Genomic DNA, 13,985 nt, shown 5'->3' with positions numbered 1-13,985 from the left:
CGATGAAGCTCTGCTATGTGTGACTTCCTTAGAGTGTATGGTCAGAGTTCTGTGCTAGAGCAGCCGTCTGCAGAGACAGAACAGCAGCCTATGTTCTCTAGGTTAAATAAGGTGCAGGAGTTTAAGTGGCAAGGGCATTGCTTGGGTACTCTTCCTACATGTTTCTGATGAGACCTCCAGATTGAAAGGCATAACCACAAAGCAGAGAAACCAACAGTTGCTGTTTTCAAAAAGCCAAGCAAGAGGTTTCATGAGTAAAGATGTTTGCTACCAAACCTGACAATGCTAGGCAGTTTCCAGGACTCATAAATTAACACTACCTTTTCTTTGCCATGGCACATGTGTAATATGTGCCTACTCATACACACACATGTGCACACACTCAGGCACACACATGTGTATCTGCCAAATAAGTAAGTCTAATAAGATTTTAAAGCTCTGAAGAGCAATTGGAAAACAAAGATACCATTATCTTCCTGGAGTGCAGAGGCTGTTTTAGACATGTTCCCAGCAGGAGTTTAAATATCTGTGGAATGAAAAATAGTAGCTACTGTCTAGAGTACCCACTGTGTGCAGCTTACAGCTACCGATCCTCAGCAGCTCACTACAGCTTACATGGTGTGAAGGCACAGGCCTGTCTCAGCATAAGTCACTGCCTCAAGCTGGCAGTCAGGATAAGGAGCACAGTGAAGCTTCAGGCCTCGCTTTGTCATGCCTTGAGCTCTCTTGCACAGAGGTGGAGAAGGTGCAGCTGGTCCCCTGGACCATCTGACCACGAAGACATTGAGTTCAGGGCCTAGGCCTTTGCAGTGAGGCTCTCAGATGAAGACTGCATTGGCTTTCTAGTCAGGATCTCCCCTAGATGCCAGCCTCCATGTGATGATATAAATGTGGTCGGATCCTCACATATCCTGGAGCATTTACAGATAAGAAGCAGCAAATTTGAGACTATCTTTCCTATTAATCTTTAATTATGTCTCACAGAAGTATCAGAAATTTATAGAAGAGGAGCTAACTAATTACATCCTACATCCTTTATCTGTCAGAATTTATTGTTCAGTTAACAAGACCAATCACTTGAAATAATCTATGTAAGTTCATTAAGATATACAGTGTCAATGCAATAATGAGGACAGGGGGATTAAGATAATTAAACAGAGACAGCAAGCTATTATGGAATAGTTGGAGAAAATATTTTTCTTCACCCTGAACCAATCCCTTATGCAATAAAGCCCATCGAAGGTTGCGTTGATCATCATTAGTTTTCAGCATGAATTAAGACTGTCTACAGGGCTATCATGATGTCTGGCAACTCTGAATATTTTTGCTTGAACCCTTTACAGTAGAATCAGGATCTCCATTCCACTAGTGTGTAAGTGAATGGGTTAGCTAAAGTAGCAAATTTACATTGGAAGGCAATGAATTAACAGTCACTTTCTATGATGATTGCTTTTGAATGACTAAAACTTGTAAATCTTTAGGACAATTCAGTTTTTTTTCATTCTTCCATCTGATAAAATTATTTCAGTTTTTTCTCTATATATGTATCCACATACTTAAAAATTATGCTACATTTTACTATGTGTTACTTTTGGATGTTGGAGGACAACTTTCAGGGGTCTGTTCTCTTCATCTGTTATACGGGTCCTAGATATTAAACTCAGTCTCGAGGCTCGGCAGCAAGTGCCTTTACCCACCGAGCTAGCCTTCTGACCTAAGCCCATACATTTTTCCATAAACAAGATCATATTCTAGAGAATACCTAGTAATTTATCTCTACTATTTTTTTAAATAAATGTATATATATATATATATATATATATATCAACTTGATATATCAGCTGTGCATAACATATATTTTGTATATTTTTATATTATATATTATATACACAACTATATAATAATATATGATACACATATATATGTCAAGGTGTTTACCCAAACCTCTTTGGCTATAGATGTGTATTATTACTGTGCCGTGAGAGTTCTGTAGTGGATAGGCTTGCCATAGCTTGGAGCACACTGAAGATAACGCATGTATGCTTATCAGGTTGGGTGTATGTTTGATTGCATAGTATCTACACATAAAATTGCTACAGCTGAAAGTATTGCATCAGTCCCACTGCACCGTCCACCACATATGATGGAAGTTTGTTTACTGACAGTTGGAGGGTATCAGCTAGTGGCAGATCCAGAGGTTTTTATTTTAATTCCCTTGCGTTGTCTGTTGGTGGTCAGTGCATCTCACTGGTTTTGCCTTGTGGTCTCATTTTCCTGCAGCATTTCCCCTTTCTTCTACCTTGCACGTGTGCCTTCCTAATATGGTGTGGGTTTTCCCCAGCTCTGTTTAAAATAGTCACTTGCTTGAGGGCGTCCCGAGAACTAGTGTTTGCAGGTGCCTACAGGGAGGTGTTTGCACCTCTACACAGATTGCTCTGCATGCGTGAGGGTGTTATTCTCGCAGGATCTTGCTGCCAGAGAGGACATTTCCTTAGCTACCTTTCCTGTATGGCCAGCATTCCTTTGCTCGCCAGGTGGATGTTTGAGGAGGCATGTGAAAGAGAGAGAATCAAGAATACAGGCCTCATTTCCAGTGATAGAAGCCCTCACACAGTGTAGGGTTTTATTCAGGCAAATCTAATTTATTGTTGTCCTTGCTTTTCAGTGTCATAATGTAGGAAGGCAGGGAGGATATTGAAATTGTAGGAAAGGTGTTTCATGGCCATTTGATCAGCTTTATATTTTATTAAGTTCATTGTCAAGTGTAACTTATGTATTATATTGAAAATCTCTTGATCTGGGTCTTTTCAGAGAATAATCATGAAAGGATAAATAAACATTGTTTTATCTTTGAGGGGCAGGGTATTGAAAAATGTATCTAGAGCTAATGAATTAACTGATGGAATTATAAAAAAAAGAGGTGAAATGCAGGGGTTTCCTGCAGTTGGAGTTAAAATTTGATATTAAATTATGACAAGAAAAACCATATAAATTTTCTCATTCACTTTGAAGTCATTCTGGAAGCCATGCATTAAGTGAACGACATTATCATAAAAATGAGTGTACTAATTCCATCCGATGCTAGAAGCTGAGAAATGATTTTACAGATGCCTAAGCCAGGCATTATGCGAACAATGTATTAGCGGGGCGGGTATTGTGAAATCAATTTAAAGGCCTCCTGCAGGCCCAGTTTATGCAGAATGGTGCTGAGGAATCATTTGCTACTTCATCCTAGAAATTTCTGCCTCTAATTCAGTTTTTTCTGAGAACTAGTTTTCCAGTATTCTGCTGGCTGTGGCTCTGCTTTCTAAAGCAGTGAATGCTGTATTGAGAAGCCTGAGCTGGTGTTTGCTTTCCGTGCTCATAGGGGCTATACAGTAGAGTTTCCAGTCTTAGAAGATATTTTGTAAGCTAGAAGATCCCGGGATGACTTGTCTTGACGAAAGTATTATGGGTTCCTCTGCTTCATTCCATTCTTCCTACATTTTCATCCTAAGGATCATTTTATTACAAATACAGCAGCAAAACTATAAACATATTTAACTGAGTCTTCTTTGTATCAGTTTCCTACTTCCCAGGAACAAGCCAACATTTTAATATTATTGGCTGTTGGTGGAACTTCAAATTCCCAAGGATACACCTACTTATTCTTTTTGTTGTTGTTTATTATTTGTTTGTTTTTTTAAATGGTTAAATATTATTTTTTTTAATTTTATACTTCACTTTTTTTTTCCTCAGCTCTGCATTGAGTAAGTTTCCCTACACTTTTACCTTTTTGCTTTTTCTGTCATTGTGATCATTTGGTCTAATAAACATGGCTGTATGCTTGGTATCAGAGCTGGGCTGCAGTAGAAGACAGGTATCTGCCTCATCCATCCTGAGATCCTGTGTGTGACCATCTGGTATGGAAACCCAGGAGCAGGTGCTCATGGTACGTGAGGCCAGCACCTTCCGGGAAGGAGCCTGGCAGGGACAGATATAGGCAGGCCTCAGTGGGAGACTCAGTGAGGATGTGATGCGTATTTGAAATGGAGTCGACATTAGGTATAGCCAGTGGCTAGGTCTGGGAGGGAGGAATTTACTGAGAAGACAAGCACTGCATTCAGGTTGTGAGACTGGGCCTCACTTCTAGAGAGAACTGACTGGATCTGGGGATTATTGTGATGGGTGAGGATGTGGGGGAAGCTGGTGCTGGTGAGAAGAATTGGACTGCGTTGATGGTCAGTCCATATCACACAAGCCCAGTCGGCTATATTCAGGATATTATATGGAGCCTCAGATTTTAGGGTGATGTGGGGAGACCTTTCTGGAAGTCTCTCCCCTCTTACTGGGCCTTCCCTCATCTCAGTGTCTAGGTAACTGATCGTCTATTTCATTAAGTCTGAAAGTTGTATTGTTCTCTTCCACCAAGTCAGGCTTCTGACACAAAGCTCTAGAACCCAAAGGCAAGCTGGCCACTGGACAGCTCTCAGGCTGTGGTATGCACATGTCAACAAACAGGATTCCTACTACATGGCCATATCCTTGTTCTCAGATTCTCCCCAAGAGTATTCTGGCCATTCAAGGATTGAGGTTAAAGCTTGCCTTTCCTAGTAGCCTTCATTCTGAGAAGTGTGTTGTACCTGTGGAAGAGGAGAAGTGAGAATGCTTACAGAGACTGAGCAGAAGATCTAAGAAGACATTTGGTGATGTGCTTTTGCTACCTAGCCATTAATATGATGGTTGATAGAGACAGGGACATAGTCTTTCAACAAGAGAAAGGAATGTTAAAACATAGTCTAATAGTCTAATAGAGGAATATGGTGGTGGCCTGTTTTGATCTCAGAAGGACCCTTTTAGTATGAGAGATATGCTCTTTTATCATGAAAAAAATAGCAGAGATATGAATATGTTCATTTATAACTAAGAGGCAAGAAAAGACAAAAGACATTCACAATCACTCAGTGGTGATGGTCATGATCAAACTAAACCAGTGTTTATATGCCTGGCACATATAGGCTAGTAGTTAATGTCCAGTGAGCAAATGGGAGAATGAAGACATCTATGTCAGATACCTTCCTGGGAGGGATATGGCAAGGCCTCATCTCCTAGTCTTTGGGTCCCTGGGAGTGCTCAGAGCGTGGTGATGTGGACTAGAATCTCAGCTTCCTGCCTTGGGGCAGTTAGTTGGTCATTTGTGCCCAGTGGAGCAGCACTTTTCCCCCACAAATGTGAGTACAGTGTTCCTCCAAGGAAACCAAGAGGTCATGACATCTGCTCCCAAGAGCAGTCTGGCCCCATCACTACCACCTCTCCCTTTCTCCTGTGTTCATCTGTCTGTCTGTCACTGTGTCCACACATTGCATTCCCATGCCTGCCCTCTTCCTCTCCTGTACATTGAGCACACACATTTGGTGGTCTGTCTCTTCTCGCCCGGACTTTGAGCATGCTCATTCATCCTCCCAGTGAGTCCCTGGTGGGGTAGTGACTCCAGGGTTCTATGACCCAGTCTCTGTGGCTTGTGAAGCTGCAATGCCCAAGAGACCCAGCTTATGCGGCAAATCCAGGAACTTTTGGTGCAATCCGGAAGATGAAGCCATAATAAGGAAATGGGAAGGGAAAGTTAGCCATGACTGAGACCCTGCGGCAGGCTCTAAGCTCTTAAAGTGGTGGCATTCTCTCAGCATGTGGCCGGTTTGCTGGTCGAGGTCTCCTCTTGGCTCCCTAGGCTCTCTTGTCTTACCAAGAGAACTCTCCCAGCATCTGCAGAAAGGACTTGCTACCTTGGCAAGAGGGGTGGCTGAATGCCTCTGTGGTGGAGTACAGGTCATAAGAAGAGCTGAAGGTAGAACACAGACAAACTTGCACCTGGGAGGGTGAATTGTGGCATCTTTCTCCTTGAGATACTGACATCAACTTAGCCAAGTAAGAATGAAAGCATTATTTATGGACTATTGTGTCCTAAGGCTAGCTGTAACCACATCTTCTGTTATAAACTGAAGTGACCATCTACCACCATTAACTCACAGCTCAGCAGTCCAGGGAATACTTGAGTTGAGGAAATGGCTCTCTCTGTAGGGTGTTTGCTGCTCAAGCATGAAGACCTGGTTTCAGAGCCCCAGGATGTGAAACCTGGGCACAAATCATGCAAGTGTCTGCAACTTCGATGCTACAGAGGGAGGGAGAGAGACAGGCAGATCCATTGGTCAGCCAGTTCAGCCAATCAATGATCTCCAGTTTCAGTGAGAGACTCCATCGACATAAGGTGAAGAATAAGAGGGAGAAGCCTGATGTTGACCTCTGACCTCTGTATGCATGCACACACGTGCACACACGTACACACACGTACACACACGTACACACACGTACACACACGTACACACCCACAAGAACATATACATGTACATTTCTCACATATACACACATGCACAATTAAATAGCAAGGTATCCAGTAAGCATCTGTGAACATGTACCAGCTGAAAGGTATCCAAATGGGGAGCTGCTGGACCTTCAGAAACACATCCACGTGCAGGGCGTCCTTTGCAGTTTGACGAGCCTATGTGGCTGGTGGGATTTCTTGACTCAACTGCTGGGCATGCACCCCTCCTCTCTGCACACGGCCACCTCCAAGTCCCAGAGTGATCCAGACCAGATTGCTGGGCCTGGCTCAGTCCTGATGTAGTCAGGGGAAATTAGGAAACTGCAAGCTTGGATGATGCCACTAACAAGCTGGCTGGAGTTCAGAGGGGTGGATTCCTCTACTGCGGGTGCAGTGTGCTCAGTGACGGCAAGCCTGCTTCTGATTACTCCATATGCACCTTCCTGATGAGGACAAAACCCCCTGGTCCTCCTCCCTCTTAAACTCCTCCTCCGGCCCCTCCCCCAGCATCCACTAGCCTCTGTGTTAGCAAAGTACATTCATTCAGATCTGTCACCTCCCTACATCTCCACAGGTCCAATTTTGGGGTTACTGTAAGATGAGTAGGGGTGAGGGTTAGCAGCACAGGACTCGGAGCCAGCTGCCCTAAGTCTGATGTCTGACCCCACAAGTGTAGGAGTTGCCCTTGAAAAATATGTGTTAGGAAGAGTGTTGTGAAACTTTTCAAATTATGCGAGAAACAGAGGACTAAAAGCAAGAACGAGGCTGGGGGGATGTCTCAGTCAGTCACATGTGCCTGCCCTGTGAGCCTGGGGGCCTGAGTTCAAATCCCCAGAATCCATGTGAAGCCAGATATGTAGCACACTTCTGTTTTCCCAGTGCTCCTATGGACAGACAGATGGTAAAGACAGGGCATCCCCACAGTGCCCGTGCCAGCTGGAGTAGGATGTGAAGAGATGAATGACAGGATCCCAACCTAGATAAAAAGGAGGGCCAGCATGCAAAGCTGTTGTCTAATCTCTACATACACCCTGTGAGACATGCACATGGACCCAAACTGACATACACACACACAAACACACACATACACCATCTACACATTGTTTTTAAAAGCAAGAACCAAAGTGGGACCCTTAAGAATATTTAGATCGGAGTCACATTGCAGCTGAATAAAGGTACAGAGGTTGCTTCAACCTGTATGTATCTAATAGCCTGATGGAGGAATCCAAAAGGAGGGCAGACGAAGCCTTAGTCCTGTGATTCAGAGTGGTAGACCCATGCTGGTCCCACCTCCTTGTTCTCTCTTCTTGGCCTGTGCTTTTCATCTTCCTGCCATGTCTCAGTTATGAAGTAGCAACTGCACAACATCACCCCGAGGAGGAGGGCGGGGTCTAGACAGGTGAATTTTCGTTCAGTGACAAGAGAAAGTCCAAGAAAAATACCCATGAAACGTCCCTTCTGTCCATTGACTGCTCAATGTGCACAAAGAGGCTCTAGAAGCAAGTATCTAATAGAGCGTAGCGCTGGATGGCTGTGGTTGGCTAAAACCACATATGCTGCGAGGAGGTTGTTCCCTTGAACCAAGTCGGTTGTCAGCAAGGGAGGGGAAGGGAAGGGAATGGCTGTCTCCCAGCAGCTGCCAGTTTCCCTCTGAAGTACAATAGAACCTTGCTGCGCATTGATCTGTGAGTGCTTCCTGAATCCAGAGGTGACTTCCCTTCCTGGGACCAAATACCACACCCTGTTCCTCAGCAGCTGACTCCAGCCCAGCACACACCAGGAACACACTCACTATACACGAAGCTCAAAGCATCATCACATTGTGAACGCATTTGTTTAATCTGGCTGAATCCGGAAAGGGAACATTACACAGTCCCCCAGCTACCCACCCCAGAACCAGCCCCTGCCACTATCCCCTTCAGCAAAAACATCCACCACCCTTAGAGAAGCTGCCGAGAAAGTAAAACCAGCCCTGGGTTAGATTCCACACACTTGGATGAAGGGAGTAGGGATGGTGCGTGTCCATTTTTTCTCAATACTTCATAGGACAAATGGAAATTTCCAGATGCATTTGCAAGACCAGAAACAAAGGCTTGAGAGGGACAAAGGTGAGCTCCGATGTGCTGAGGACTTTGAAAAGAAGTAGCTGTGAGGTCAGACTGTTCTGGCATGAACCTGGATACTGCTCCCTACGTAGTCAATGGTGTCTGTTGCAGTTTGTTTTTCCTCAGTTTCCCTGTCTGTAAATAGTTTGCTATTTGAAAGGCTTGAGGCTGACTCAAACTACAAATGAAGCGTATTCTGAGCCTGGATGAAGGGTGGGCTCCATAGCAACTAACTGCCCAGAGCAGCATCTCATGGCTTAGGCAGCTTCTCTGTATGTGGTACTGATGCGCCCCCCTGCCCCCCCGCTGATTAGCAGGTGCAGGTATACCCTTGCAGGTATCCAGAGTGAGTATCCCAAGGTCATCCTTTATTTCATCTTGTAGCTTGCTTTGTTTGCTTTGTCTTCCCATGGTGCTCACTGATCACAGTCTAACAGGTCCACTCCTCGGCCAGATTTTGTTTTAGAGGGGATGTGAGAGCTGTTTCTAGGCTCTTCCCTCAGCAGCTCAGGCTGTATTTGGCTGTTAAATTGGAAATGCCATGGTGATTTCGCTGAGTGAATGGGTTGTACCACCTACTGTGGGCTTAGACCTGTGCCCAAATCCACTTAGTTCAGGGCAACGATATGTCTGGGTACAACTGCTCTTAACCAATTACCATATCAGGGGCAGGGGCAGGTAGGGCAACTAGGGATGGGGTTTCCCTGTGAGCTGGGGTTCCTGGTGAAGGGAACTAAACCTTCTATGGAAAGAAGCTTGACTAACTGTCTCTCCCGAACCCAAGGTTTCTTCCTAGTGGGTATGGGACTGAACCAATCTAGAGGATGAGCATGGGTCACCCAGGAAATGCACAAGTCAGGCAGAGGCACTTCTGGCACAGTTCTCAGTGGTGGAGCCAGAAGAGAATGTAGAAGGACCACAGCATGCCTGTGCTGTGGACTAATGAGTTAGGATACTTGAGTGGGTAGGCAGTCCACATGCCCAGCACTCATCAAATCCCTTGCAGTGGTCATGTGCAGAGGAAATAAAATGAAGGGTCATATCCTGGATTGATAGGGATGCAAAGTAGGCTGCTATTGGCAAGGCAATATAGATAGTACCACTATATAGGAGGCATATCACCAAAAGCTCCTCCCCCCCTTTCAGGGTTACCTTTCAGGAGAGCATCAAAACCCCTCCTCTCCTCCGTTATGTCCCCTCACGTGTGACCAATACAAGTATCTCGTGGTTTTATGAAGCAGAGGCTGGAGCTGAAACTGTACCGCCCAACCTATCTGTTCCATCATCCCTCTGGCATGCCCAGTAGGACGTGTGAGTGCTCTCTGCCCAGTCACTACTGAAGGACGATCAGTTAGCAGTGTGTACCCTTCAGTACTTCAGCATGGGCTCTCTCTCTCTCTCTCTCTCTCTAGGTTTTTCTCAAACAAGTTTGTCTTTAGCACTTGACTGCAATTGTCTGAGTGAATGTGGCCTGTGATTGTGCTGTCTTCCTGTGTGGCGTGTGGCTTTTGACTGTTAACTAGTACACTTTGGGGTTCTTCATTCAATGTTTCCTCTTGGTTTTCTCTACCCTTTGCAGTATAATGAAGAGCTTCACTATGTGGAACCTTGTCTGAATGGAACTCTGGTGCAAGCGGACAGGACCAACAAGGAGGTAGGGGCTGCCTTAGGGCAAAGGCATCAGCAATCTGTCTCTGTCTGTCTCTGCTATTGAGATGTTTAATAGCTCTATCTTAATTCTTAAAATCTCGTTGAATGTAATGTGCATTCACTCTCACTGTGGGAGCTCACTCCAGCTAATAGGATGTGCATTGAGAGGCACATATAAAATCATGGCAGTAAAATAATTATATTTTATTCTGCGGCCTGCTTCTTCTGAATCTATTGGATTGGCTTTGTTTTCCTCTTGCAACAGCAGATATTGTGTGGGTTCAGTTTCTCTGTTGGCACCACAGGGAGAATATGGTTTTTAATGAAATGCCACTGAAAACTGAATCCACTTCTTGCTTCTGTTTTCTTGCTTGTCACAATGGACTGAAGCACCATTGGGGTATCTTTTGTGATAATTTGTCTCCATTAAAATGGAAGCTTCACAAGAGAGGGATTATCTGTAGACTGCTGTATCCTACATGTTTCAAGAATGGCTCATACTATAAGTACTGTAAAATACAATGAAGATGTGCTGAAGGAAAACTTTAGGAAATGGGATTGAAGGTTCTATTCAATTTTGAGCCTTCTAGAAAATTCCCCAGAACAGACTTCTATGGTGATAATCATTTTCCCTCAGGCATCTTTCTGACTTACCAACCCAACTATCACACTTCCACTATTCCTCTTCCAGAGCACCTGTGGCAACTGAGTAAAGGTTTGGCTGCAGCCTTGTTACACCTCATGGGACTCATGGATGACAATGCTCATGTTATTTCACTAGACTTCGTACAGGACTTCTCTTCCTGGAGAGCAGGCTCTCATGAACAGACAGAGGGTAATGTGCAAGGTAGACTTCTGTGGAACACTGGACAACTGCTACACAGAAAAGCTCTGGCCCATGTGGGCAGAGAAATTGGTGCTACCTTAAAGGCAGGGAGAGGGAAGCTCTTTGCTTAGGAATCTCTGAGAGTGAGAGCCAGAAAACACTAGAAGTGATTCATTCCAGCTGGCACACAGAAGAATGAAAAGCTAAGTTTCAGTTTGGAAGGCAAAAAAAAAAAAAAAAATCACACACACACACACACACACACACTCCCATTTTTACAAACGAGAAATAAGGGCAGAGCAGTTCAAAGAATTTGTGCATCCTGGGGAATGCTCTTTTGTATGACCATAACAAAACTATGAGTTTCTTTACCTGCTTTCCCTTCCTCCATTGCCTGGATGAAGAGTCTACCCTTTTTTAACACTTCAGTGTTTGTCTCAGACAGGGACCAGTGAATCAGGTTTCCAGTTTTAAAGAGAAGGGTGCTTAGATGATCAAAGCCCTCCTCTGGTAGTTTTTACGAAGAATGAAGAACATTGTGAAATTTGAAAGTGTCATGTCTTATGTACAAGAAAAAAAGTGGGAAAATGGACTAGGAATTTTTTAAAAAAATTGTCTTTGAACTTATGGTTACAAAAAAACAGAGTAGCATATTATAAAAATATTAAAAATATATAAAATCAAATGCCTGATATGCACTTGAAAGAGCTAGGTATCAATCAGGCTTACTTTCTCAGAGCACTGAAACACTGAAACACTCTAGTAAAGAAGTACATGATGAGTCTAAAAGAAATTCAGGAGAAGGTGAATTGGCCAGGGGCTTTCAGACTTGAAAACATAGAGATGATTTACCCGGTTTCCTTACTGAAACAACCAGAGAGAAAGGATACCTCTTGCATGAAATACCAATGTGAGTGATAGTAGGTCTCCTGTGAAATCAAGGCGACAGAAAGAAGGATAGCACTTTCAAGTACTAGCTGAAAAGATTATCAAGTGGAGCTTGCAAAATGAAAAAGAAAAGGAAACAAGCTGAGGCAAGATAATAATAAAGAACAGAAATCAATTAATTAGAAAAGGAAACAGAAAAAATCAATGAAACTGTAACTCCTTATTAAAAAGAGTCAATAAAATTAATAAATCTCTATCAAACCCTACAAAAATAAAAAGTAGAGAAATTAGAAATATTTAGAATGAAATAAGAGACATCAGTACGGATCCGGAAGCCATTAAAGAGATAGTTAAGAAGGCAAAAGAGATAACGCAATAGTCAAAAGTACTGGCTGCTCTTCCAGAGGTCCTGTGTTTAATTCTCAGCATCCACATGATGGATCACAACCATCTGAAATGGGATTTGATTCCCTCTTCTGGTGTGTGTGAAGACAGCATAGTCATATAAATAAAGTCAGTAAATATTTAAAAGACAATAAAGGAACATTATAAATAGCTTTGCGCTTGTAAATTCAACAACTTATCAAAAGTGGTCCAAATGTACCAAAGTCAATCTAATAAAATGGATAGCTTAACAGTCCTATGACTATTAAAAAAAAGAAAAAAAAAAAAAACCCAAAAACTGAACTGTAAAAGCCCTCACCACAAACACATGTCCAGGTCCAGATAGTTTCACTACAAATTTTGACCAAACACTTTAAGAATTAATACTAATTTTATGTAACAACCTCTAAAAAGCAGAAAGGGTGTGTTCTAGGTTCATCTCTGTTGCTATGATGAAGCATTCTGACTAAAAGCAATTTAGGGGAAGAAAGATTAAATATAGCAGTTTATCATTTAGAGAAGCTGGGGAAGGGACTTGAATTAGAAACCAGGAAGGGATACTGCTTGCCTTTCACTCACACATCCATGTGCTCAAAACTACCTGCCTAGGGAGTGGTGCCAGCTCACAGTGTGCTAGGCCCTCCCACATCATTTAGCAGTGGAGACAGTCCCTCATAGCTATGCCCATAGACCAGTCTGATCAAAGCAAGTTCTCAACTGAGACTTCCTTATCAGATGACTCTAGGCTGTGTCAGGTTGACAGTTAAGGCCACATGGAACATATTAGAAGATGACCCTCACCTTTTTGGGTTCTTTTTGGGGTGGGGGAGGGGGTGGGGGATGTATTTCTCTGATGAAACAAATAACAGTAGAGGAAAAGAAAACAGTACTACACCACTCGGTCAGGCCTGGCTCAGGATATGCAAGACCGCTTCGACATCAGTGTCAGATCAATCAATGTGATCTGCCATGCCAGTTTGGTCAAAACCCAAGACTCATCTGGGTTTTTATATTTTTTTTAACACCTTAGCAAAGTAAGATGAGGCATAATTTCCTCACCTCAGTAATGACCTTGGTGAAGGTTTGACAGCTTGACTTTGTTTAAAACTTTATTTTACTTGAAGTGTATGGGTGTTTTGCCTGCATGTATTTCTGTGCACTACATGTGTACCTAAGACCCACAGAGGCCAAAAGAGGGCATCAAGTATCATAGAGTTGGAGTTAAAGATGGTTTTGAACCACCATTTTGGTACTGGGAACTGAACCCAAGTCCTCTAGAAAGGCAGCCAGTGTGTGCAATTCCCAGAACCCAAGTTAAAGCTGAAAGGCCAGATATGGTATTGCACACCTTATGATTCCAGGAATGGGGTAGCAGACATTGGCAGAGCCCTGGGACTCACTGGACAGACAGCCTAGCTTGCTTGGCAAATTCCAGACTAAGAAGTCTCTCATGCATTCATTCTCTGTGTGTGTGTCTCTTCCCTCTCCTTCTCCTTCTCTGTCTGTTCTCTTTCTCCTTCTCTCTCTCTCTCTCTCTCTCTCTCTCTGTCTTTCTGTCTGTCTCTGTCTCCCTCTCTCTGTCTCCTGTTTCTGTCTCTCAAAGAAAATAATGAACAGTATCTGAGAAATGACAGCTGATGCTGTACTCTGTTCTCGACATAACATGTACACACCTGCAAACACCTGTGCACCTACAGGTATGCACATACACATACAAGCCAAAAAAGAGGGTTTAAGGAGAACAAATTAGGTGTAGTCAGTATGTCCCGTATGA

The 13,985-nt window shown here is 43.4% G+C and overlaps 1 protein-coding gene across 2 annotated transcripts in view; it reads left to right on the top strand.

Moving 5' to 3' along the window:
• Positions 1–13,985, top strand: part of Cacna2d3 (calcium voltage-gated channel auxiliary subunit alpha2delta 3) — an 804,670-nt gene that overhangs the window by 371,352 nt on the left and 419,333 nt on the right. For both annotated transcript variants that reach the window (XM_060390773.1, XM_060390772.1), the window contains exon 9: positions 10,043–10,117. In XM_060390773.1, coding sequence (XP_060246756.1) covers positions 10,043–10,117 — 75 coding nt within the window. The remainder of the gene's footprint in view (positions 1–10,042; positions 10,118–13,985) is intronic.

The sequence above is a fragment of the Meriones unguiculatus genome, chromosome 9, assembly GCF_030254825.1.
Source record: "Meriones unguiculatus strain TT.TT164.6M chromosome 9, Bangor_MerUng_6.1, whole genome shotgun sequence".
Taxonomy (NCBI): Eukaryota; Metazoa; Chordata; class Mammalia; order Rodentia; family Muridae; genus Meriones; species Meriones unguiculatus.
The sequence above is the reverse complement of the archived record's forward strand: the minus strand, read 5'-3'. Positions and strand labels throughout refer to the sequence as shown.